The sequence below is a fragment of the Vicugna pacos genome, chromosome 13, assembly GCF_048564905.1.
Source record: "Vicugna pacos chromosome 13, VicPac4, whole genome shotgun sequence".
Classification (NCBI taxonomy): Eukaryota; Metazoa; Chordata; class Mammalia; order Artiodactyla; family Camelidae; genus Vicugna; species Vicugna pacos.
Window position 1 is genome coordinate 52,618,151 of NC_132999.1, and position 25,184 is coordinate 52,643,334.

The 25,184-nt window shown below is 37.4% G+C and overlaps 1 protein-coding gene across 4 annotated transcripts in view; it reads left to right on the top strand.

Moving 5' to 3' along the window:
* Positions 1-60: 60 nt before the first annotated feature.
* USP48 (ubiquitin specific peptidase 48) overlaps positions 61-25,184 on the top strand; it is a 73,651-nt gene continuing 48,527 nt past the window's right edge. For 3 of the 4 annotated variants that reach the window (XM_006196737.3, XM_015239523.3, XM_015239526.3), the window contains exons 1-3: positions 62-401; positions 23,704-23,824; positions 24,796-24,952. In XM_006196737.3, coding sequence (XP_006196799.1) covers positions 268-401; positions 23,704-23,824; positions 24,796-24,952 — 412 coding nt within the window. In that variant the 5' untranslated portion in view covers positions 62-267. Of the gene's footprint in view, positions 402-23,703; positions 23,825-24,795; positions 24,953-25,184 lie in introns of all 4 variants that reach the window. The other variant, XM_015239532.3, reaches the window with a different exon arrangement.

Genomic DNA, 25,184 nt, shown 5'->3' on the forward strand with positions numbered 1-25,184 from the left:
GCGTCCACCGCGGCCGGGAGTACACCTCCAACGTCTGCGGGCGCAGGGGGTGTCGGGTGTCCGCGGTGGCGCTTTGCGGCCGGTCGTGCGGGTCGGGCGCGGGCGGGCGCGGCGGCAGTGGCGCGCACAGGTGATTGACTGGCCAGCTGGCTGAGGGAGCGCCTGGTCCTCATCGCTGGCAGGTGGCGGAGCCCACTTGGGCGGCGGTGGAGGCGGCGGCGGCGGCAGCGGCGGCCAGGCTCAGGAGGCATTCCTCGGGCCAAGGCCATGGCCCCGCGGCTACAGCTAGAGAAGGCGGCCTGGCGCTGGGCGGAGACGGTGAGGCCCGAGGAGGTGTCGCAGGAGCACATCGAGACCGCCTACCGCATCTGGCTGGAGCCCTGCATCCGTGGCGTGTGCAGGTGAGGCCCGCGCACCGGGCCTCGTGCCCCTCTCGCGTCGGACCTTGGAAAACAGGGCCGGGGGCCGAGGGTCTGGTTGCGGGAAGGAAGAAGGCGGCGGGTTTCGTGCTTCTAGCAGGCGTGGAGAGAACAAGGTGGGGGCTTCCAGCTTTCCCGTGTCTGGGTGACCTGGGAACGCAGTCTTCCAGGGCTCTGCACGGAGGTGATGCTGCTGAAAGCCCTTTAGAAAAGGTTCTGGGTTCTTATCTAGAAGATGGCGGTGGAGATGGTTGAAGGCAGGAGCTGAAAGCTTAGCAAACGTTGGTGGTTGATATATTTTGGCCGAGGCTCGGGTTTTGGTTTGTAAAACGGGAACTTCTTCGAAGTGAGCTTCATCACTGTGTCTCTTGTATTGATGTTGACGCCGAAGGCTTCATCAGTATTTTTGGGTAGGGCTTTAGAAAAACATATGGTTGGCCTGCGTCATCGGTACCCTTCATCCCCAGTTGACCTCCCCTCTCTCGATAATCAAGTAATTTTTAGCCTTTTTTTTTTTTTTGGTGTTGTGGGGGTGGGGGTGGGGGTCGTTCTGACTCAAAACCAGTATACTGAGTACGAATGTGTGGATGCTGTTCTTCACTTCTTAGCCCTAGAACCTTGCTTTTATTTTTAGACGGAATCCTTAGCTGTTGTCCACCTTTCAACGCGGGAACTATAGTTTTTGTTCCGGAATGTTGCTGAATTGACTTGGCCAAGCCGGGCATGCTCAGTAGCCTTCTTTTGGCAAGCATTTAGTAAAGACATTATGGAGTTTTTAACATTCCGCGGCAGGATCTGGAAGGAATGGAAGTCAAGGTTTCAGCTTTGGAGCTTTGGGAGAAGCGAAACAAGTTAGAGAGCTTCCATAAAGCAAATGAATAATTCCAAGCTCTGGGCGTCTGGCTCACAAGGAGGGCAAATCTAACTCCCAACAATCAGTACTGGAATGACAAGTCCGTGTATAATAGAATTAAGCTTCAGTCAATTTCTCCAGTTAGGTTCCAGAGTAATTAAAAAATACAAACTCTTTCACTGTAATAGTTCTCATTTTGACGGAAGTAAAGGAGTAGAAATTGGCTGAGGTCACTATAAGGGGAATGTCATAGAGGTGAGTTTTAAGCTGCATTTGCAGGGTTCATATCCAAACAGTTTTTTTTTTTTTAAACGACTTTGAGATACAATTCACAGTATGAGTTACCCATTTAAAATGTTCAATCCAGTGTTTTTTTGTTTATATATTTACAGGGATGTTCAGCTATCACCATAATCTGACTTTAGAACATTTCAGCCCCCCGAAAGAAGCCCAGTCAGTACCCATTAGCTTGGCAACCAGTCCTTCCACCCTGGACCACCCCCCCCTTACCCCACAAGCTGTAGGCAACCACTGATCTACTTTCTGTCTCTGACTTTGCTTATTCTCGACATTTCATGTAAATGGAATCATAGAATATGTGGACTTTTGTGACTGGCTTCTTTGACTTGCATAATGTTTGAAGGATCATCCATGTTGTGGCATATATCAGTATTTCATTTAATTTAAAAATTGTGCAAACATTTTTTTAACATGCACAATGAAGTTTACCATTTTAAAGTATAAAATTCACTGGCATTAAACACCTTTACAGTGTTGAACATCACCGTTATCTAGTTCCAGAACTTCTTCTATCACCCTAAAAAGAAATTCCATATCCATAACCATTAATCTTTTTGTCTCTATAGATTTCTTTTTTTCTGGGTATTTCGTATAAGTGGAATGTACCTTTTTTGTCTGGGACTTAGCACTTAGGGTACTGTTTTCAAGAGTCATCCATGTTATAGCATGTATCAGTACTTTATTCCTTTTTATAACTGAATAATATTCCATTTTTGGATATACCACGTTTTATCTATTCATCAGTTGATGGATTTAAAATGATAGATTTAAAAATCCCCCTCCCCCAGCTTTATTGAGGTATAATTGACAGATACAGTTGTATATATTTAAAGTGTACAACATAATGATTTGATAAACACCGTGGAATGAATACCAAGAACAAGGTATTTAACACATCCATTGCTTCACATAGTTAAGTTGATAGACATTTTGATTATTTCCACTTTCTGGCTGTTGTGAATAGTGTCGCTGTGAACATTGCTTTACAAGTATTTGTTAGAATACCTATTTTTAGTTCTCTGGGGTGTATACCTAGGGGTGGAATTGCTGGGTCATGTGATAACACTGAGGAACTGACAGTTTCCAAAGTGGCTGCACTACTTTATATACTCACAATGTATGAGTATATCAGTTTCTCATCACACAGTTTTTATCTTTTTTGGCAGGGGGGTGTAATTATGTTATTATTTTCTTAATGAAAGTACTGAGGATTGAACCCAGGACCTCGTGAATGCTAGGCATGCACTCTACTACTAAGCTATATACCCTCCCCACCCTCCTTTTTTTTTTTCTTAAGCCATCCCAGTGGGTGTGAAGTATCTCACTGTGGTTTTGATTTGCATTTCCCTGTTGACTAAAATGTTAAGCATCTTTTCATGTGCTTATTGGCCATTTGTGTATCTTTAGAGAGATGTCTGTTCACATCCTTTGCCCATTTTAAAATTGGATTGCCTTTTTATTATTGAGTTGTAAGAGTTCTTTATATATTCTGGATACAAGTCCCATATATCTGCAAGTATTTTCTCTTATTCTATGGATGTCTTTTCTCTTTCTTGATGGCATGATTCGCGGCAAAAAAACGTTTAGTTTTGATGTACAGTAGTCGTATTTACTTTTTGGTCACTTGTGCTTTTGAAATCGTACCTAATCTGAGGTCCAAGCAATTTTTATTTAAATAACAGAAAGGCTTTTCCTACACACATAACTCTTTCCTTTAAACCTTCTTTCTTAGCAACAAGAGATTAAAGAATTAAATGAACATATCATCAATATCTTTTAAAAAATTCTTTACACAACAGATTGTTGTGAGATGCCAGAGCTGAAGAAGTGTTTAGCCATATTCAAAGACTAGATGACTTAGGGTTATTATTTACATTTCTGAAACTGCTTAGTACAGTCACAGCATGAAAGCAAGAATCCTGTATCCAAAGAATTCTGCACATGTTATGTGTCTTAATTCATAAAGCCACACTAATTTGCTAACTGTGAGGATCATAGGCAAGTAAGTTTCTTGCAGTGAAATTGTTGGGTAAGGGATGTGCAGTTTTCATTTTGATCCATATTGCTGAGTTGCCCATAAGAGTGATAGTTTCACTTTATATTTTTACTGCCAATGTGTAAGAATGTCTCGTTGCCTTATACCATCATCATCAACACAATATGTTAATTACACTTTTTTGATCAGATAAGTGGAAGAATGGTGTCATGTTAATTTCTTTTTGTAACAGTTAAGATTTTGATATGAATTTTCAAAGTCTGGACTTACTTATACTTCTTGTTGTGTATAGGAGTATGTCTGTTTTGTTCTTATTAAAGAAACTACGTGACTATTATATTAAAACATTATGGAAATGTAATACAGTCTAGAAAGTCAACGTTATGCCCGTTTAAAAAAACACTTCATGGGGGAGGGTGTAGCTCAGGTGGTAGAGTGTATGCTTAGCATGCACAAGGTCCTGAGTTCAATCCCCAGTACCTCCTCTAAAAATAAATAAATAGACCTAATTACCTCCCCCCCACTAAAAATTAAAATAAAATAAAATAAAGAAAAGAAATCTTTAAAAACAATAGAAAATAAAAAAACACTTCAATGGCTTCTCATAGCTCTAGTTCAAAACTGTTAATGAGGACTGCTGGGCCTCACTCTTAAGTTTCTCTCTATTGAGCTTTTCCTCTTGATGGTGATCCAGTGACACCTTTCAGTTGGTTCATGTTTTCTCTTACTTTCACATTATCGGTCCCATTAATTTTGCTAACTTTCCCTGACCCTCAGATTAAGTTAGGGAATACATTATTTTGGATTTTTTAAAATCTTAATTATGGCAAGTTTTTTTTTTACATTTTTTATTGATTCATAATCATTTTACAGTGTTGTGTCAAATTCCAGTGTTCAGCACAATTTTTCAGTCATTCATGGACATATACACACTCATTGTCACATTTTTTTCTCTGTGATTTATCATAACATTTTGTGTATATTTTCCTGTGCTATACAGTGTAATCTTGTTTATCTATTCTACAATTTTGAAATCCCAGTCTATCCCTTCCCACCCTCTACCCCCCCCGCCCGTTACCACAAGTCTGTATTCTCTGTCCATGAGTCTATTTCTGTCCTGTATTTATGCTTTGTTTTTGTTTGTTTGTTTTTGTTTTTTAGATTCCACATATGAGCGATCTCATATGGTATTTTTCTTTCTCTTTCTGGCTTACTTCACTTAGAATGATATTCTCTAGGAGCATCCATGTTGCTGCAAATGGCATTATGTTGTCGGTTTTTATGGCTGAGTAGTATTCCATTGTATAAATATACCACCTCTTCTTTATCCAGTCACCTGTTGATGGACATTTAGGCTGTTTCCATGTTTTGGCTATTGTAAATAGTGCTGCTATGAACATTGGGGTGCAGGTGTCATCCTGAAGTAGATTTCCTTCTGGGTACAAGCCCAGGAGTGGGATTCCTGGGTCATATGGTAAGTCTATTCCTAGTCTTTTGAGGAATCTCCACACTGTTTTCCATAGTGGCTGCACCGGCAAGTTTTAAACACATGCAGAAGTGGAGTGGATGGTACAGTGAACCCCCCTGTACTATGCGGCTTTAACAGTTAACACGAGACGACCACTTGTTTTATTCTCATTGCGTGCTGTACTTTTACTACTTAACACAACTTTAATCTAAAAATTACCAGTTTAATGCATGTTATTGGTTTAGTAAGTGTTTTGTGTTCTATGAAAATTGGGTCTTTGTCTGTTTTTGTTCATAGTTTATCTTTCTACTGTCTTAGCACACTAACACTTAGAGAATTAGTCCATAAGCAAGTTTTTAGTGAAAGTGAGAACCCCTCCTTAATCTCAGACTCACAGATAACCATTGTTAAGGTAGTATAACTACTTGACTTTTTAAAAAAGTTTCTTTCTGTGTATCTGTTAAATTCAGCAAATATCTGAGTGCCTGTTATGTGCCTTGCAGAAATAACTTTTTTTTTTTTTTGGCAGGAGAGGGAGGTAAATAGGTTTATTTATTTTTGTTTTTTTTAATAGAGGTACTGGGGATTGAACCCAGGACCTCGTGCCCACTTGAGCTATTCCCTCCCTGCCAAGGAATAATTATTCTTTTATTTAACAAATATTTTCGACATTTGCTGTGGGCTTGGTGGTAGTCTAGGTTGGCTCTGGGATAAAGCCCTAGAAGTTAAAGTTCCTTCCTTCATTTGTCATTTATTTTAGAGGTCAGAAAGAAAGAAACACTATAATTGTTATTTTACAGAAAAGAGTAGGGATATCACACCGTTAACTTTTTTTTTTACAGGTTGTTTTTATTTGATAGGATACTTTTTTCTGTATTAGTGCATATAGATTTGCCTTATTTTTAATAGCAATGTGCTATTCCATTGTGTAGAGGTAAATGTATTATAATTTAATCAGTTATCTGTGATGGATCTTTGTGTTTCCAGTCTTTGATACTAGAGACAGTGCTGCTGTGAACCTCCCCATACATGTATTTTGGTAGAGTCAGCGTTCCCACTTAGGTTGCGAGGTGAGGAATTGCTGTGGTTAAGGGCATGAAGACTATTTAAATTTTGGTAGATGGTAAAAGTTCCTACCATTTAACACTGCCACTTTTATTCACCCTATTTCCCACCCCAGACATTCCTATTTCAAACGCTAGTCTGATGAGTGAAAAACAGTACCTTATTTTTATTTGCCTTTTTTTGCTAGTGGCTTTTAGTGTTTTTTTTTTTTGGTATTTCTCCTGTGAATTGTGTATTCTGGATTGTTGATCATTTTCTTTCTGTTTTTCAGGAGCTTATTAAGTATTTCTTTGTGTGTGTGTGTGTGTGTGTGTGTGTGTGTGTGTGTGTTGGGGTGGGGGTAGTAATCAGGTTTGTTTACTTACTTATTTTAAAGACAGTACTGGGGTTTGAACCCAGGACCTCGTGCATGCTAGGCACGTACTCTACCACTGAGCTATTCCCTCTCCCTAGAGCTTAAGTATTTCTGTTGAAGATATTTTTACCAATTTTTTGACTTTGATGGTTTTTCCCTCTTTTTGTACATTAAAACTCATGATATTTTTGTGGTCAGGTTTTTTTACCAGTGCTTTTTTTCTTTACGATTTCTGGCTTTCCCAATTCCAAGATTATAGAAGTATTCACTCATGTTTTGTTATAATACTGATGGTTTCAGTTTATGCATTTTAATCTTTGTCCTTTTAGAATTATATTTAATTTAGGCAGTAAGGTAGGGATCCATCTTTTATTTTCCTTTTTACCAAATGGCCACTCAGTTTTCTTAAGCCGTTTATTGAATAATCTGGTCTTTCCCTCCTCCACTAGTTAAAAAGCTACCTTTATTATATGACAAATTATTATATGTATTTGAATTTATTTCCCAGCCCTTTTCTTCCATTGATCCAGTATCTCTGTACTAGGACTACAGTTCTAATTACTTGCTAATTTAAAAAAAATTTTTTTTTTAATTTTTTTGGGGTGGGAGGTAATTAGGTTCACTTATTTATTTTTAGAGGAGCTCTTGGGGATTGAACTCAAGACTTTGTGTGCCAAGCATGCGCTTTACTACTTGAGCTGTATCAATCCCCACCACTTGCTAATATTTTTAAAATATCTGATAAGGCAAGACTCTTCTTAAATTCCTCTGAGGATTTTTCTAATATTGTTATTTAATTAAAATTTATTTTTTATATACAGAAAGTACACGAATCATAAAATTTACACTGGATGAATTGTCGCACAGGGAACAACGTATCCTATATCTGCCACCAAGATTAAAACAATGCTAGCATTCCAGAACACCCCCATGTCCTATTTTCTGCCTCCTACTGGTGACTCCTATTTCCTTCCTCAAAAGTACCCACTATTCTTAGTTTGAACACCACAGATTACTTAGGCTATTTTAAACTTTGTATACAATTAATTATACATCGTAGTTCCTTCCCTGTCTGGCTAGTTTTGCTCAGCATTGTGAGCTTCATCCACATTGTGAGTAGCAGCAGTATTTTCAGTGCTGTGCAGAATTCCATTGTGTTATTTTATACTTTATCTCTTCTACTGGTGATGGTCATCTAGAAATTTTCCAGAATTTGACTATTATGAATAAAGCTGCAGTGAACATTCTTGTATGTATCTCTTGGAGGTGTATACACACATGTTTTTGATAGGAGAGGAATTGCTGGGTCACAAGTGTTTTTTTAACTTTAGGTAATAGTGCCAGACCATTTTCCTAAATGATTGTAGCACATTCTGCTCTCATGAGCAGTCTCTGAGAGTTTATTTGCTGCATATCCTCACCAGAAGTTGGTATAGTCATTTTAATTTTAGCCATTGTGATACAGGTGTGTCATGGTATCTACCATGGTCTTAATTTGCGTTTCTCCAGTGACCAAAGAAAGTGACCTCTTTCATATTTGACTATTTGCGTATCGTCTAGTGAGATGCCTATATGAAATCTCTTGCCCAGGTTTTCTATTTGATTATCTTGATTTGTAGGAGATCTTTATTTTTTGTTACAGATGGTTTTGTTGAATATATGTATTGCAAGTATCTTCTACTGTTGTCTTTTCACTCTTAATAGCATCTTTTGATGAACAGAAGTTCTATTTTCAGTGTAGTCTGTACTATATATTTTTCTTTATGGCTGTTGCTTTTTGGTGTGTGTATATTGTTTAAGAAATCTTTACTTTTCCTAAGGTCCTAAAGATATTGTCCTATTGTCTTCTACAAGTTGTATTGTTTTTTCTTTCATAGTTAGACTTACAATCTACTTGGAATCGATTATTTATTGACAATGGAAAGTAACGGCATCAAAGAATTTAAAGGTTTCCTGTTCCCTGTGACCTTAGCAAAGTAGAAAAGGTTGAATGACTAATGTAAACATCTCCACTAGAAAAGGTAACAGCTCTAAGTGAAAGGGACATATGTAGGGAAACAAACACACAACATTAACCGAAGTATAATTTATCTTCTGCAAATCCTCCACACCTAATTTATTTCCTTTGGCTTCTGAGGTTATTGTTAAGAAAAAGCTAGCCTTATATTTGGGGCAGTCTAAATAAAGAAATGGAATAGAAGAAAAGCCTCATGTGATCTAGCAATTCTGGAGTTTTCTGTGTAATGTTTAGGAAAATTCCTTCAATTTTTTTAGTGAAATGAACTGAAGTTTAGGTTCCAGGATGGCACATAGTATGTTTTTCTTGTGGTTTTATGTATCCGATGTTTTCACCAATTGTACTACAGTCTGAGAAGCAGGGATAAGCTCAAATGAGATAATAAGTTAAATTATCTTTTGAAGGAGTCTGATCTCACTGCTGACTTGATTAATTCATCTCAAATAAAAGTCATCCAGAGAACGAGGTTATAATTTAAATAATTCATTTGGATTTTGTTCATAAAAACAACATGTGCATTTTGTATAGGTCTTTTTAAACTTAACATTAAGGATGTTTCCCCGGGAGATTATATAGTTTAAAAAGTAATTTCTAATCATTGCATAATTTTCCATTTTATATACCCTGGAGTATTTAACTACTATTTTGTTGGGCATTTGTCTGCCTTCCTTTTTTCTTCCCCTCTCTCCCCTTTTTCCTCCTCTTTCTCGTCTCTCTTTTTTTTTTTTTTTTTTTTTTGGTTGAGCTCTTAATGTTGTGAGCATCCTTATAAGTAAATGTTGACTACTTTTATGGTTATTTTCTTAGGAAAAATTGTAGAAGTGGCATGGACATTTCATACACATTACTATTACAAGATTTGCTTCCACCCACTCTGCAGTTATATGAACTTCCCTGTCTCCCTCCTTGCCACCACTGAGTATTAAGTTTTACAATTGCTGCCAACTTCATAAGTGAATGATGGCATCTTTTGATCCCTAGGGAAGTTGGAAGGTTTTTTTTTCAAGTGTTAGGCCATTATTCCCTGAATTTGTATAAAACCTGAAATGTTTCAAATCATCCTCCTTGGAGAACTAAGTCCCACTGTAAAGAGGGGGATACTTTTAAGTTTTAATAGTTAATTAAGCCTGTTTAGAGAGGGAAAGACTTTCTTTTTAACTTGCACTCCCCCCAGCACTTTCCTGTTTGGGTGGTATCCTGTTAGAAAGTAGATTCATAATATTTCCAAGTAAGGTTACTTTTTAAATCCTTTCCTGCTTGGCTTGTCCTCCTTTTCCTCATAGAAGCCTCAGTTTCAGGCCAACTAATTTGATATGTTAATTACAAGAGTATTGGATATACTGATCATTTTTACAGTTTTAGAATCCTAATTTTGTAGGGCCTAACTTTGAGGTTTGGAAAAATAAAGGTATTCAAGGTATTCCACTTTCGTTAGGTGGCACAGCTTCAAAGGTTGATTGGATTTTTAAGCTTGAAAAAAATATATGCTTTTTTTTTTGGAATACCCAATATAACAGTTAACAAATTACTAATACTTCAGGAAAGCTTCTGTCCATGATGCTTTACGTAAGTTTGCTGTTGAATTTTATTGACTTTGCTTTATCAGTTGCGTCTCAAAACTTTTTTGCCCAAGATTTCTCTGTATGTGGCGGAGGAGTCCTAGAGAGTGTGGGCATATGTGCTAAGGAACCTGTTTGTGGTTTTGCTTTTATTTTTGCTTTTATCTGATATGTCTAGTATCTGAGCTGTTGATATAATAATGCTAAGAGGAAACACTAAGTTCTTCAGTGACTAGAATCTAGAGTTTAGATTATGTTGTTTCAGGAAAATACGTGCTTTAGTCATTTAGGTATACAAGTTTCCTTTTCAATAAAAATTTGAAGTAAAATAATTAGCTAATAGTCATTAAGTTTAAATATGAAAGCGACTTAAAAAGTACACATTGAGAACTCTCATTCCTACATCTGTCCCCATCATCCCATTCTTTCAGATCCTCTGTAAGAAACAACTTTTATTTTCTGGTTATTCTTTCAGTGTTTATGCAAATATAAGGAAACACAAACATTTTCTTCTCCCTTTTCTTACACAGATGTAGCATACTTCATACACTGTTCTATACCTGTAGACATGTTTCTATCAGTACCTAACAGCTTCCTTGTTTTTTTTTTTTTTAAGAAATTAAGGCTTTAAACAATTGAGGTAAAATTATATATGGTGAAATGTTCATTCAGGTTTTTTAAAAATATAATTTTAGAGCAGTTTTTGATTCACAGCAAAATTGAGCAGGAGATAGATATTTCACAAGTTCTCTCTGCCCCTGCACAAGCATAGCCTCCCCCAACATCAACTTCCCTTGCTAGAGTGTTACATTTATTACCAATTGATGGAGCTACATTGAAACATTATTATCACCCATAATTGACAGTTTACACTAGGGTTTACTCTTGGGTGTTACATATTCCGTGGGTTTGGGCATTACAGTATTCTACAATATAGTTTCATTGACTAAAATCCTCTGTGTCCTGTCTGTTTATCCCTCCCTACCCTGGCAACTACTGATCTTTATATTGTCGCCATTGTTTTGCTTTTTCCAGAATGTAACATAGGTAGAATCACACAGTATGCAGCCTTTTCAGATTGACCTTCACTTAGTAATATGCATTTAAGCATCCTTCATGTTTTTTCATGGCTTGATAGCTCATTTCTTTTTAGCACCCAATAACATTTCATTGTTTGGATGTACCACAATTGCTTTATCCATTCACTTAAGGACATCTTGGTTGCTTCCAAATTTTGACATTTATGTGTCGAGTTGCTTTATAAACATCAGTGTGCAGGGTTTTGTGTGGACATGTTTTCGGCTCCTTTGGATAAATACCTGGGAGTGTTTTTGCTGGATTGTATGGTAAGAGTATGCTTAGTTTTATAAAAAAAAAAAACAAAAACAAACACACAAAAAAACCCAGCCAAACTGTCTTCCAAAAGTGGCTGTACCATTTTGTATTCCTACCAGCACTGAAGGAGAGTTCCTGTAGTGTCACATTAGCATTGGGCCTTTTCAGTGTCCTGGATTTTGGCCAGGCTGATAGGTGTGTAGCGGTGTCTCATTGTCTTTAATTTGCATTCCTCTGAGGACAGGATGTGGAACATCTTTTTGTATGCTTATTTGCTATCTGTGTATGTCTTTGGTGAGGTGTTTTTTAAGGTCTTTGGCCTTTTTCCTTTTTTTTTTTTCTTTTTTAAAAATTTAATTAAATTTTTTGGAGGGGGAGATAATTAGGTTTATTTATTTATTTAATTCTGATGGAGGTACCAGGGATTAAACCAGGATCTCGTGCATGCTAAGCACACACTCTACCACTGAGCTATATCCTTTCCCCTGGCCTTTTACTTTTTTTAAATTTAAGCATAGTTGATTTATAATGTTGTGTTAGTCTCTGATATACAGCATCATGATTCAGTTATGTACACACACTATATGTATATATTATTTTTCATATTTTTCATTGTAGGTTACTACAAGATATTGAATATAGTTCCCTGTGCTATACAGTAGGACCTTGTTTCTTTTGTTTGTTTGTTTGTTTATCTGTTTTATATATAATAGTATCTGCAAATCCCAAACTCCCCATTTATCCCCTCTCCTTTCCACCCTGGTAACCATAAGTTTGTTTTCTATGTCTGTGAGTCTGTTTCTGTTTCATAAATAAGTTCATTTTTGTCATTTTTTTTTAGATTCCACTTGAAAGTGGTATCATATGGTCTTTGTATTTCTCTTTTTGGCTTACTTCACTTAGTATGATAATCTCTAGGTCTGTCTGTGTTGCCGCAAATGGCATTTCATTTTTATGGCTGAGTAGTATTCCGTTTTACACACACACACCCCTTTATCCATTCATCTATTGATGGACATTAATTTGCTTCCATGTCTTGGCTACTGTAAATAGTGCTGCTGTGAACATTGGGGTGCATGTATCTTTTTAAATTAGAGTTTTCTCCAGATATATGCCCAGGAGTGGGATTGCTGGATCATACATGATAAATCTATCTTTGGCCTTTTTTTTTTTTAATTTAACGGAGATTGTGGGGATGAACCCAGGACCTCATGTGTACTAAGCATGCACTCTACCACTGAGCTATACCCTCCCACCTCTGGCCTATTTTTAAATCAGGTTTTTATTTTTGAGTTGGAAGAGTTCTTTTTATATTTTGAGTAACAGACGTATTACTCAAGCATAATATGCTACTTTTATCAGGTATGTCTTTTGTAAATATTTCCCCCTTAGTCTGTAGCTTGTCTTTTGCCTGGTAGAAGTTTTTAATTTTAATGAAGACCAGCTTATCAATTCTTTCTCCATTGGATTGTACCTTTAGTGTTGTATCTAAAAAGTCATCCCCAAGCCTAAGTTTGTCTAGATTTTTCTCCTATGTTATCTTCTAGGAGTTTTAGAGTTTTGTCTTTTACATTTAGTTCATGATCCATTTTGAGTTAATTTTTGTGAAGGTAGTTCATTGAGTTTTGATATATCCCCTAATCAAGATAAAGAACATTTCCATCACCCCAGAAAGTTTCTTCATACCCTCTTTCCAAGTAGTTCTTCATCTCCCTGAAGGTAATTATTCTGATTTCTTTCTACATGGATTTGCCAGTTCTTGAACTTGATATTACGGACTCTGAGAGCAGTTACTCTTTTGTGTCTGGATTCTTTTTTTGATCAACATTAGGTTTTTGAGAATCATCCATGTTCAATACGTCAGGTTTTTTGTTTGTGTTTTTGTTTTGGTGGGGGCAAGTTCTATGGTATGATTTTTTTCGTACTTTATTCCATTAATGGGCATTTGAATCATTTATAGGTTTTGACTATTGTAAATAGATGCTGCTGTAAACTTTCATGTGCAGTCTTTAGATATTTGTATCCATTTTTCTTGGGTCCTCATTAGGTGCACAGTTACAGTGTATACTGTTGTATGGATTAACCGTGATTTATTTAACTAGTTCCCTATAAATGGACTTTGGGCTTTTTTCAGTCATGCTGTTACTAAGGTGCTTCAATAAATAACTTTCACTTTAAATTGTTTTGCATGCATACAGAGAAATCTGTAGAATAAATACCTATGTGGAATTGCAGGGCGTCAAGGGTAAATGCATTAGTAATTTTTCCTAGAAAATGGAAATTATCCTCTATAGAGATCATTCCATTTTTTAGCTTCACTATCAACATATGAGAGACTGCCTGTTCTGTTTCCCCATGGGCTTGTCAGACTTCCTGGATTTGGGCTAATATGATAGACTAGACAAGATGTATTAGAGAAAATGGGCTAGGTTATGCTGTGGGAACAGATAACTCCCGAATCTCGATGCCTAAAACAACAAAGGTTTATATCTGGCCCAAGCTACAGAAAGGCATAAACTGGGGGCAGAGTGAGTGGAGATGGGGGAGGCTGGCTTATCCGGGTCACTTGGGTACCTGATGTAGGAGCCACCATTTGAAACACTGTCAGCTCTGTTCTTCTGGGAGGTTTCAGTGCTAGTAGTTAAATGCTTGCCTTGACATTGCATGTGTCATTTCTGCTCACAATTCATTGGCCAGGGCCTGTTTCATGGTTCTACTGATCCAGTATCTAGGAGGAGAAGAGAGGAATACTTGGCAAACTGCAGTGTTGGTTGTCACACAAGCTGTCTGTTTACAAAGTGAAACTATTCCTTTTTTTTCTTTTTCTTTTTTAGTAATTAGGTTTTTATTTATTTATTTTTAATGGAAGTACTGGGGATTGAACCCAGGACCTTGTGCATGCCAAGCATGCGCTCCACCACTGAGCTATACCCTCCCCCGCAATGAAACTGTTCTTATGACAGTGATTGAGAGCATCTTTTCATGCATAGGGGCCATTTTTATTCCTCTTTGAACAGCCTGTTGTCATATCCTTTGCCCATTTTTATATTGGGTTATTCTTGTCAACTTGTAGGAGTTCTTTATTTATTAAGAAATTAGTTCTGTGACGTGAGTTGTAAAAATTTTTTTAGTTAGATCATTGTCTTTTGTTTTTGTTTTTTTTGGATCATTGTTTTTTGACTTTGCTTATGGATTTGTTTGCCACACAGAAAGTTTTTATGAGATTGAATTAATGGATCTTTTATGGGTTATGAGTTTTGAATCATAGGAGGGCCTTTCTCGTACCAATGTTATAAAGAAATTTGCTGATGTTTTCTTGTGTTGTTATGGTTTCAATTAATATTTAAATACATTTGGAATTTGTACTGATGTATACTTTGAAATGAATCCAACTTTATCTTTCTTCCAGGTAGCTGCCTGGTTGTCTCCACCACTATTTATTAAAAGTTGTATCTTTACTCCATGGTTTGGATACCTTCATCGCATTGCTATATATATTTGGGTCTGTTTCTGAACTTTTTATTCTGTTACATTGTTTAATCTTGGGGACTTTATGATTCAGTATCTTATAGTGCTTAATCCCTCCTGATTATTCTTTTAGGAGTTTTTAAAATTTTTTGTTCTATTCCATTATGTATCTGCTTCATTTAATAAAAAATTTCTCCTAATTTTTGTGTAAAACTTATGATCCATAAAGATTTAACATGTTTACCCCATGGCTGGGAATATTGGAGTTTGAGAAGTATGTCATGAAGTGTTTTGGGTTTTTTTTCCCTCCGGTTTGTTTTGATTTTGTTTTTTTGACATGCAGGAGTGAGCAACTTAAGTTGTTTGGTTTTTTTCTCAAATTGAAGTCATGATTGTAGAAGGAGGAGGGCCCTCTAGGGGTTTGGTAGTCTGCCCTATGGTAACCTTTGAAACTCTGCTTGGGCACTGAACTGTATTTTCTACTAGAGGATTTACTCACATTGTTTTAATAGTTAATTTACTTTTGGGAGTTTTTTTTTTTTTTTAACCTGCTTTGAAAAAGTGAAAACTTTGGATGAAAGTGCCTATTTTAATACCATCAAATGTTTCATGGCAGCTTGAATCTTAGAAGGATGAAAGAGAGAAGCCTTTTTGGTGAAAGATGATTTTCCAGCCTTGGAACTCTTTCTCAAAGAAGAAGAGCAGCCATAGAGCCAGTAAACCTGCTTCAGGATGGTAGCTACACATTATGAAAGATGCTCAGCCAGATTCTGTTGCCTAACCTGTCTTGTTTGCTGTGTTTATTTTCTCTTGAATTCTTTTGGTCAGAATTCAAATTTTCAAAAGAAGTCGGGTTGTTAGGCAAATGAACATTTTATTAATTTTTAGATGCGTATATTCTCAAAACATTCATTACTAGTGATTCCCATCCTTCTTTTAAAATATACTTTAAATGAAACCACATACATAAAACCTGATTTTTCTCTCACTCCCCACAAAAATGACTGATAACAGGTACTGTTGATTTGAACTCTTAGATCTATTTTACATTTCAGGCACTCATTTCTCATCTCTTATAATTAACAGCATTCATGTTAAATGCCTCTGTTTAACTGCCCCTCCCTCATTTATACTTTGAAAATTTCCCATTAAAAAAAAACTTAGAAACTTGAAACTTATTAAAAACAGGAGGAGCATTATAATTACAAGAACAACATTGATTGAGAAAGCAAAACTTGTGGAATCTTCAGATAATTCTGATAATGCACCTTGGTTGAGAAGCATATGAGAGGCTCTTTCTAAGATGCAAATCCAGTTATTTTTCTTCTTAAAATCATGTGTTGGCTCCTCGCTGCTTATGGAATGAAGTCCAAGCTCTCTAGTATTTGAGATCTTCTGTGATCTGGTCTAGTCCCAGGCTTCTCAGCAGCCTCATTGGCCTTCCCACCTCCCTCTCCCCAAAGCCCGTGTCTGTGCTGAGCTGCATAAGTAGGAAGACTTCCTTAGGGAGCCATGTGAGCCTTCATTGGTTTTCCCCTAGCTTGCTTCTCTAGCCTTTCTTTATAAGCTTTCCTAGGCCTGGAATGCTCTTTAATTCTCTGCCCGCATCTAGTGAATTCCTGTGTGCCCTTGGAGACTCAGCTTGGCAACACTTCCCTCCTATGAGATTTCTGGTGCAGCATCCTGTGCTTAATGCCACCAAAGCACTTAGTTCTCTGAAGTTGTCCTTTCACCTGGCTGTCACCTCCTGGGTTGTGAGCCCTTCTTTGATGCTTGGGACCTTGTCTTTTATTTCGATATCCTCAGGTCTTGTAATTCCTATCTGAGCATCTTGGCTTGACAGAATGTGTGAACCTGTAGCATCTAGTTGCTTTTATAAGATAATAGGTTTTGGTTACACATCATTGTTTACTTGCACTCATTTGCAATGTGGCATACCTTGTGGAAGGCTTGTGCTAGCAAAATTTATTAATTGCAGTTTGAAACTGCCCCTGCAGCAGCACTCTGACTGATCACAATCACTGGCTCTTTAACCCAGCATCACTTCCACCCTTGTTTTCATCATCTTCTGTTCTTTCTAGAGGCTGTCCAAGCAGAATGGTCTTACTGCCTCATGAACTCAAGTTTTTGTAAATGTGAGTTTCCAAGGTGATCCAAGTTAAGAAAGAAAAACAGAAAATTTTAATGTTCACCTAACCCATCCCCTTTGTTTTTTTAATACATGAAGAAATGGAGACCTCTTTTTCTGTGACCCAGATAATGGAGGAGGGTTTGTTTTGTTTTCTTTCAACCAGTGCATAGGACAGGGAGGTGCCTAGGAATGTTGAGTTGGAAAGGGCTTGAAGTTAGACAGTGACTGCTGTATGTAGCTCCTCACCTCCTCCACCTGGTGAAGGACAAGGAGCCTGGGAGCCTTTTGAATTTCTCTTTACTTTTGACATCTGATAAGAGACCAGTTTGTGATTATGAAATAAAATGATAGAGAGACAAGAATGTCCTTAATCAGAGGGGACTAGTTTGGAAGGGAATACCTAAACTAAGTTAATGGGTCTAACTAATAATCCTAAGCAGTTGTCATTCTGATAGAGTGACTGACATTTGGAGTTACAGAGATGATCTGAAGTTTTCAAGGACAATTCAGACAATAAATGGTTTATTACTGAAACCACTTCAGTAATATTTGGTTAACTTTTTCTCTCTTTCCATATACATATATTCACACACACATATACAAACATACACATGCATACACAAATCACTTTTCAGAAGTCTGTTGGCTGCATTCAGCAAAGCCTTAGTATAGTCAAGGATCTTCACCAGAAGCAGGAAAAGTTGGCATGCCATCCTTCATTGATTCCTACCTGGGCTGTCTTGTGTGAAATGATGTCCTAAGGGCAAGAAACTAAAAGGTGTTGAGGAAGAAATTTTAACTCTTTAAATGACCACTCAGAGAGTTGAGATCTCCATCCCTTCTCACATTCAAATAATGAATTTTCTCTAAACTACATAGCAACTATGAAATCATTGATTATAAATTTCCATCCACTGTGCTGGAAGGCATACTCCTAAATGAGGAGATCTGTCAAAACAAGAGCTAAAACTACCACTCTTCCCTATGGCCAGTATGGGAGGAACTTAAGTCATTTGCGCCCCAAGATACCTAGCCTACTGTTTTTCCACTCCCCAGTTTTTTGTTTGTGAAAAATTGTTTCTTTTCTTTACAATTTTGGGCATCACTGCAGATATATCCTTTTCTTTCTTGCCTACATCATCTAATCAGTTCCCAAAGTCCTATTGATTTCATCTCACTGATGTGCTTGAATTCACCTTTCTTCCATTGCATCACCATTGAATGAATAGGTTTAGGACTGCATCTCTCCCTAGGGAAATTGTTGTGTCTCAGGTGTTGTTCAGCTTTGATCTGTCATTTACATCACTCCCAAAGTGTTCCCTGTCCTAAAATCACAGCAAATAATGTCACAGCTGCCTAGTATGTCGTATTAAACATTTTGGGAACCTATCCCCTGACTACCAATTTGGCCACTTGGTGTCTTATAACAGTCCTAGGAAAAAAGTACCCACTGGGCTTCTTCATCATTTTGTTTCATTGCTGTAGTGTCATTGCATATTCTGTGGACATGTGCCCAGAAGTAGAAGTATTGAAACCAAGTGTTGGTGTTATTTAACATTTCAAAACACACTCAAGTTTTTCCAGAAGAGTTGTGTTTATTTACTTCTCTTTGGCAATGAATAGACAGTTACTGTCACTTTTACCCCGGTTCATCAACAGAAAAGTTTCTGCTGATTCCATAAGTGAATACATCTTTCATGGCCTCTTTTAAATTTACATTTCTCTGGAGCTGATGAGGGGCAAAGCTGTTTTTAAGAATTAGGAGATCTGTCAGAGACTGAAGTAGATTGTTGGCTCTTGGAGTGTTAATGAAAGCTTTATTTGGTTAGTCCATATTTGTTAGTTGAGGCTCTTAGATATAAGTGAAAGAAACTTGAAAGTAACATACTTATAAGGGAAATACCTCAGGTAACAAAGCTAGGGAGGTATTTTTTAATTTAAGGAAGATTTGGACAAATAAAGCATGAATAGGGCAGGGAAACAATGGGGATAAGGCGTCATTCTTGAACCTCTTCCAGCTCTGTTTCTCATACAAATCAGTATGTTGATTTCTTTCTTAAGGCTGAGACAGCTAAGCTTCCCAAGCTCCACACTATTCAGAAGAGTCTGCCACTGAAGAAAGATTGTCATTTTTTGGTTTATTGTTTGTTTTTCCCTTCCCTCAGTTCTCATTTGAAATATGAGGTCTTTGTTTTTGGGTGGTGGATGGGAGCTGTATCTCAGCAGCTCTTACTAGAACCACAAGGATGGAGGAACAGCTTGTTCTCAAAAAGAGGCAAGGGGGAGTGGAAGAAACTAGACACCTACAGTAATAGGCACTTGCCACATAAAACAAAAACCTAGTCTTAAGCCAACTGATGCATAAAGTAACTGAGAGGTGAGAGTGGGAGAGAGCCAAAGGAGAACCAGGTTGACCGCTCTTCATGCTTTGTTTTGTTTGTGATTCAGTTTTCCACCTCTGATTCCACTGTAGGCCGAATGAAGGATTTCTGGGAAGAAGACCAATGGGAAGTGAGTGGAGTGTACAGTTATAAGGTTATAGGGACTTACTATTTCAGAGAAGGTGAGTGGCATCACTCTACCTAGGTTAAATTGGGGCTCTATGTGACCTTGAAAATGTTACTTGATTTCTAAGCCAGCATTAGCAAATCCAGATAATTTGAGTCAACTGGCTAGGGTTTTTACACATCAAACATATGTCTTGTCTCTCGTTTTCTCGAAACATACAACCTCCTTAATCTGTCTCTTCTTACCCTTTAATAGAAACAAGTACACAGAGATATTTTTCTGCTATAAGTAAATTGGTACAACCAGGATGGTAGATGATACTTGACACCTGTAGCCCATTCCTAATGGGGGTAAAAAGGAGTTCAGGGCATTGGAGACTGATGAGTGGGAGAGGTTTTCTTCTACAGGGGGATTCCATCTAGTCTTCTGTACTTGGCATTCTTCTGTGCTGCTTTTTGGTTCTCACCTGAACTGTGGCCTTAGGGACCCAGATCCGCTTGGGGTTGCGGGGTGGGGCCCAGTGTTTTAAGAGATTCATGTCATCTACACTATGATGGTGTGATGGTGTTCTGGCTGATTGCACCTTATTTAGCAATACCTCGCCAGCAGTTAATTTAAGAAGACAAGTTAAAAAAGCAAAAGCAAAAAAAAAACAGTATTCTAGGGCCAAATAATGCACGTTGCTCCCAATTTCTCACATCTGTTTTTGAAAGACTTCAAAGTTAAACCTATTGTATGACATTTTGAGGCCATAGCTGTCTGTATGTTTGTATTTGCTTTTTGAGGCCAACTTGGGACCAAGTATACAAGAATTATTTTGTGTGTTTGGGAGGGGAAGAGCAAGGACAAGGAGAGCCTACTTTTTGTTCATTTTCTCTATTTTGCTGTTTGGAATAGGAGACTAGTATCAGACCGGTTCCATCAGAATCGTCGTGTTTTGAGAGAATGATAATGTGTTTGACCCATAGGAGAGTGCCTGCCTGCCTAGCCAAATCCTGTGAAGATTGTACCCTCTTCCTTGTTTAAGAGGAGAAAGAACAAATGAGACTTGACAGAGCTTTGAAAAGCAGATCTGAAAGAATAAGTACCTACTTACTTAGTTTTAGAGATGCATTTTCATGCTAGTAATGGATGCTAACTTTTCCTGTTCTGAAGACCTTGTAGTTCAATGCTGCTAGCTGTAATTTTCTTCCTAAAAGGAAATTCCTAGTAAAGTCTTGCCTCTATTCCAAGGAAAGATTTTAGGTTGCTTTCCCTAGTCTCTGAATCAGGTTTTTTGTTGTTTCTTTCTATCTATTGATAGAAGAGAAAAATTATTCTTGTGTAAAAGGGAAAGATTTTTTTTACTCGGCACTGTAACTCCCTTGTAGTCATTTCCCATTGGAGATGAGTTACAGGCACAAAAAATATCCTTTTAGATCCTTCTGTCACAGTAGATCAGTCCTACTTTTATTTCTTTAGTAAGTTACTTTCCAACCTGGCTCTGACATAAACCTGACAAAACTCATAAATTGGCCAAATTTGTTTTCATTTTTATTTTTAAACCCAAGAAGGCAGTACGTTTAAGCAAAACATTAAAAATAATTATTTACTTATTTCTGGACTATGTAGTACTTTCCAAAGTTCTAAGTCTGAAAGATATAAAAGGTGATGGGAAAACAGAAAGCTGTTTCCTTTTTTTTTTTTTAGCAGCTAGCAAATGAAGGTAAACCTCAGAGATGGTTGTTTCCAGTTTATAGTGTATCCTTTTATGTAAACAAACAGGTCTGTAACACCCATTTTTAAACACTGTTTTGTATCTTGCTTTTTTCAACTAATGATACTGTTACATATTACAACATAGTAAGTTTCTCCATACCCTCCCTGCGCCCCCCGCCCCCCACCCCCGTTACAGTAGTTTCCATCATTTGGTTATATTTATCAGTTTCCTATTGATGGGCATTTAGGATATTTCCAGTCTTTTACTGCTATCAATAAAGCTTTAGTGGGTAACTTTCTGAAATATTCTGAACATACTGACTTAATAATATCCTTCATAGCAAAAGAAAATCTAGGCTCATACGTTCAGCCAGTTGTTGTGTCTCTTAAGTCTCCTTTAATCTGGAATGATAACTCAGTCTTTCTTTGTACATCATGACATTGATGTTTTTGAAATTACAGGACACTTTGTAGAAAGTTCCTCAACTTGGGTTTGTCTGGTGTTGGCTCATAATTAGATTTAGGTTGTTCACTTTTGTTCACAGAAGTGATGTTGTGCTCTTAGTGCATCACACCAGGAAGTGCATCCTGTTGATTAGACCTTTTACTGGCTACTTATACTTTGATCATTTGCTTAAGGTGGTATCTGCCGGGGTTTCTCCACTGGAAGTTACTATCTTCCCTTTTGTAATTAATGAGCAACTTGACTATGTAAATATTTTGTTACTTCTCAAACTTGCCTACCCTAGCATCCATTGATAATTCTCACCTGATTCTATTATTGATCTGATGGAAGCCAAGTGGTGATTTTCTAATTCTATCCTTTCTTCCACATTGATAGTTGACTTCTATATGGTATAGAAGAGATATTTTTGTCCGTCCGTCTGGCGGGCCACCCATCCATCCATCTCACTATGGATTCCCACTTTATTCAGCAGGTTATAATCTCATTATTATTTTGTTGCTCACATTGTTCCAGATTTAGCCACTGAGAACCCCCTTTAAACTCCCTTTTCCCATGTCCCTCTTGTTCTTTGAGTACGTCCTTACTTTTTAGGCACAGCAAGACGTTCCATGTTCATCTTGTACTTTGCCTTCTTAGCCTTTGAATCAGCCATTTCTCTAAGGAGCCTTGGGTTCTTCAAGTGGGGAATGTTTAGAAATCAAGATCTGGTTGCTAGGTGTGCTCATGTTACTGCTTTTAGGCCCTCAGCTGACCAAAAGCTATCTAGTTTGGGCTGCACAATTAAATCTAAATTTCAGATAGACAACAGATCCTTTTTAAATAAAAATTTGTCATTTATCTGAAATTCAAGTAACTACTGTCCTGTATTTTATCTGGCAACACTAATTTACCTATGTATATATTATTAACACCCTTGAGTTTAAACTTACACCTGTTACTCCTAATTTGTACTGGAGGATTCATTTTATTCTTCCTAGTTTTCTTATTTGTAACTTTCCTCTCCAAAATTTGATTCCCTTTATCCTCCATATATTCAGTTATTTGTTCAATTGCAGAATGTACAGAAAGTTTTTTTTAGAATTGTGAACCCACGTATCCTTGAAAAGGAAGCTATTGGTTTGGTATTTTTTCCTTTTGTCTTTTTCCTGAGACTACTAAACGAACTTGCTAATGACTGAGTTCCAGTTACTTGGGTCAGTGCCCCACCCTCTTCCTTTCAGGATGGGTATGTTACTCAATTGGAATGTTTCTGTTTGTGTTGAATTAAGGGTTCCCTCCATCCTTTCTGATTTATTGTGGGTTTAATGTTCACATGGCCCCCAAATTCAGCAATGTGTGGAACAGTATATTCAGAAAAGTGTCACCCATTTCTCTTTCTCTCTTTTTTCCCCCCTAATCCCACTCATACTTTGGAGGTAACCAGTTTTCACTAGTCTCTGATTTATCCTCTTTGTGTTTTTCTTTCTGTTCAAATGAGCAGACACACGTATATTTGATTTCCCTGTCTTTCTTATGCACAAAATAGCATACTTATAGGTACCCTTTTGCACTGTGCTTTATACTTACTAATACATCCTGGAAATTGCTCTACGTCACTTCGTAGAGATCGTCATGTGTTTTTCATGGTACAGTGGTGTGGTACTCCATTTTGTGGATGTTTCATATTCCCCATGTTCGGTCATTCGGGTTGTTTCCAGTATTTTGTTATTACAAACAATGCTGTAATTTGAATAACCTAGTATATGTGTTTTTGGACTGTTGGAGGTGCGTCTTCAGAGTGAATTCTTAGAAATGAGATGGCTAGGTCACAATAGCTGTGTATGTAGATTTGTTAGTGATTGTAAAATTCTCTGAGAATTCTACCAGTTTGCATTCTCATCAGCAGTAAATGAGTTGTTTCCTTACAGCCTCACAAACTGGATATGTGTTATGCTTTCTCAGTTTTCCTGATCTAATAGATGAGCAACAGGTAAAAAATGATATATCATTCTAGTTTTAATTTGCATGTTTCTTATCATGGAACTGTGGTATTTTTTAATTAAATGCTGTTTTTTTTTCCCCACAGACGAAACTGCAAAGGAAATCCGAATTGCTTGGTTGGGATTGGTGAGCATATTTGGTTAGGAGAAATAGATGAAAACAGTTTTCATAACATTGATGACCCCAACTGTGAGAGGAGAAAAAAGGTAAGCCAGTATTTTAAAGGAGATTCTTTGTGATGCTCCTTTGTGTTCTGTGCCTTTGGTTAGAAACCATTACTGATTTCAGGTAACCTAGGCAGCTTTAAGATATATAATGGAACTTAAGACTCTAACCCACTTGACTTGGAACAATTCTTAATGGTGTGCTTTAAAACAGGTAGCTGTGTAACCCAGTAAGCCTTTATTTATTTATTTATTTCCCAGTAAGCCTTTAAACAATGGTCTTAGTTAAATACTGATTCTCTGTTTGCTTTAACATTGCATGTTTTATTTTGAGCTCTCTTAAGTGTTAAGTCAAGAGAATAAGCTCCCATTTGCTTTCTTGGTCTTGTATTCTTACACATTATGCATACAACAGATAGTTTTACTTTTTTTTTTTTTTGGTGATTTTTTTTCTAACCGTAAATTTTTTTGGCATTTGCAAAATAGATGTATAGGTATTTCCTCTGTTAAAAAGATTGATTCTTTGCAAGTTCAGAAATTCTCAGTCCTGTCTTTGGAAAAAGTTGCAACCAACTCCCTCTACCCTCCATTTTCCAGATCTATAGGATAAAAAGGAACTTTTCTAGAAGTTTCACTGTGTCATTCTACTGAATGCTGGACTTTTAGGTTAATTGCAAATGAAAAACCTATGTGCACATGTTCAAAACCGATCTTTTCAAGAGCCCACTGTTCTCTAAGTTAGATCTAAGTGGCTGGAGAAGACTAGAAGATGATTAGCAGACTAGAGTTGAGCTGTGGTGCTGTCCTCAGTCTTTCCTGCTCCTGTAGTCACCCCCCCCTTGGGACTTTCATGACAACTGTGCCCTAACCAGAACCCACGGGAGGCTTATGGGGCTTTATGGGTTGAGACAGTGTAACAGATTTTTAACCTGAAACTTAAGGCTTCTCATGATTTTTTTTTTTTTACTTAAAAGGAGATTAATTTTATAACTACAAGTTTTGTGTTTTTGTAGAACTCATTTGTGGGCCTGACTAACCTTGGAGCTACTTGTTATGTCAACACATTTCTTCAAGTGTGGTTTCTCAACTTGGAGCTTCGACAGGCGCTCTACTTATGTCCAAGTACCTGCAGCGACTACATGATGGGTGATGGGATCCAGGAAGAGAAAGGTTAGTGGGGGTGGATGTGGGGAGGGCTCACTTCTGAATACATTGCCAACTAGACCACATCTGAACCAACCATGTAGGGGAAGCTTTTGAGTGCTCCTCACTTGCCAGGTGTGGTGCTAGGTCCTTGACAAATATTGTCAAGATTCAAAATTGTTTTTCCTTTTTTGGGTATATTTACTCATTTATGCACCAAAATGGCAAATACTCAAGTGAAGGAAATATATTTGATTAT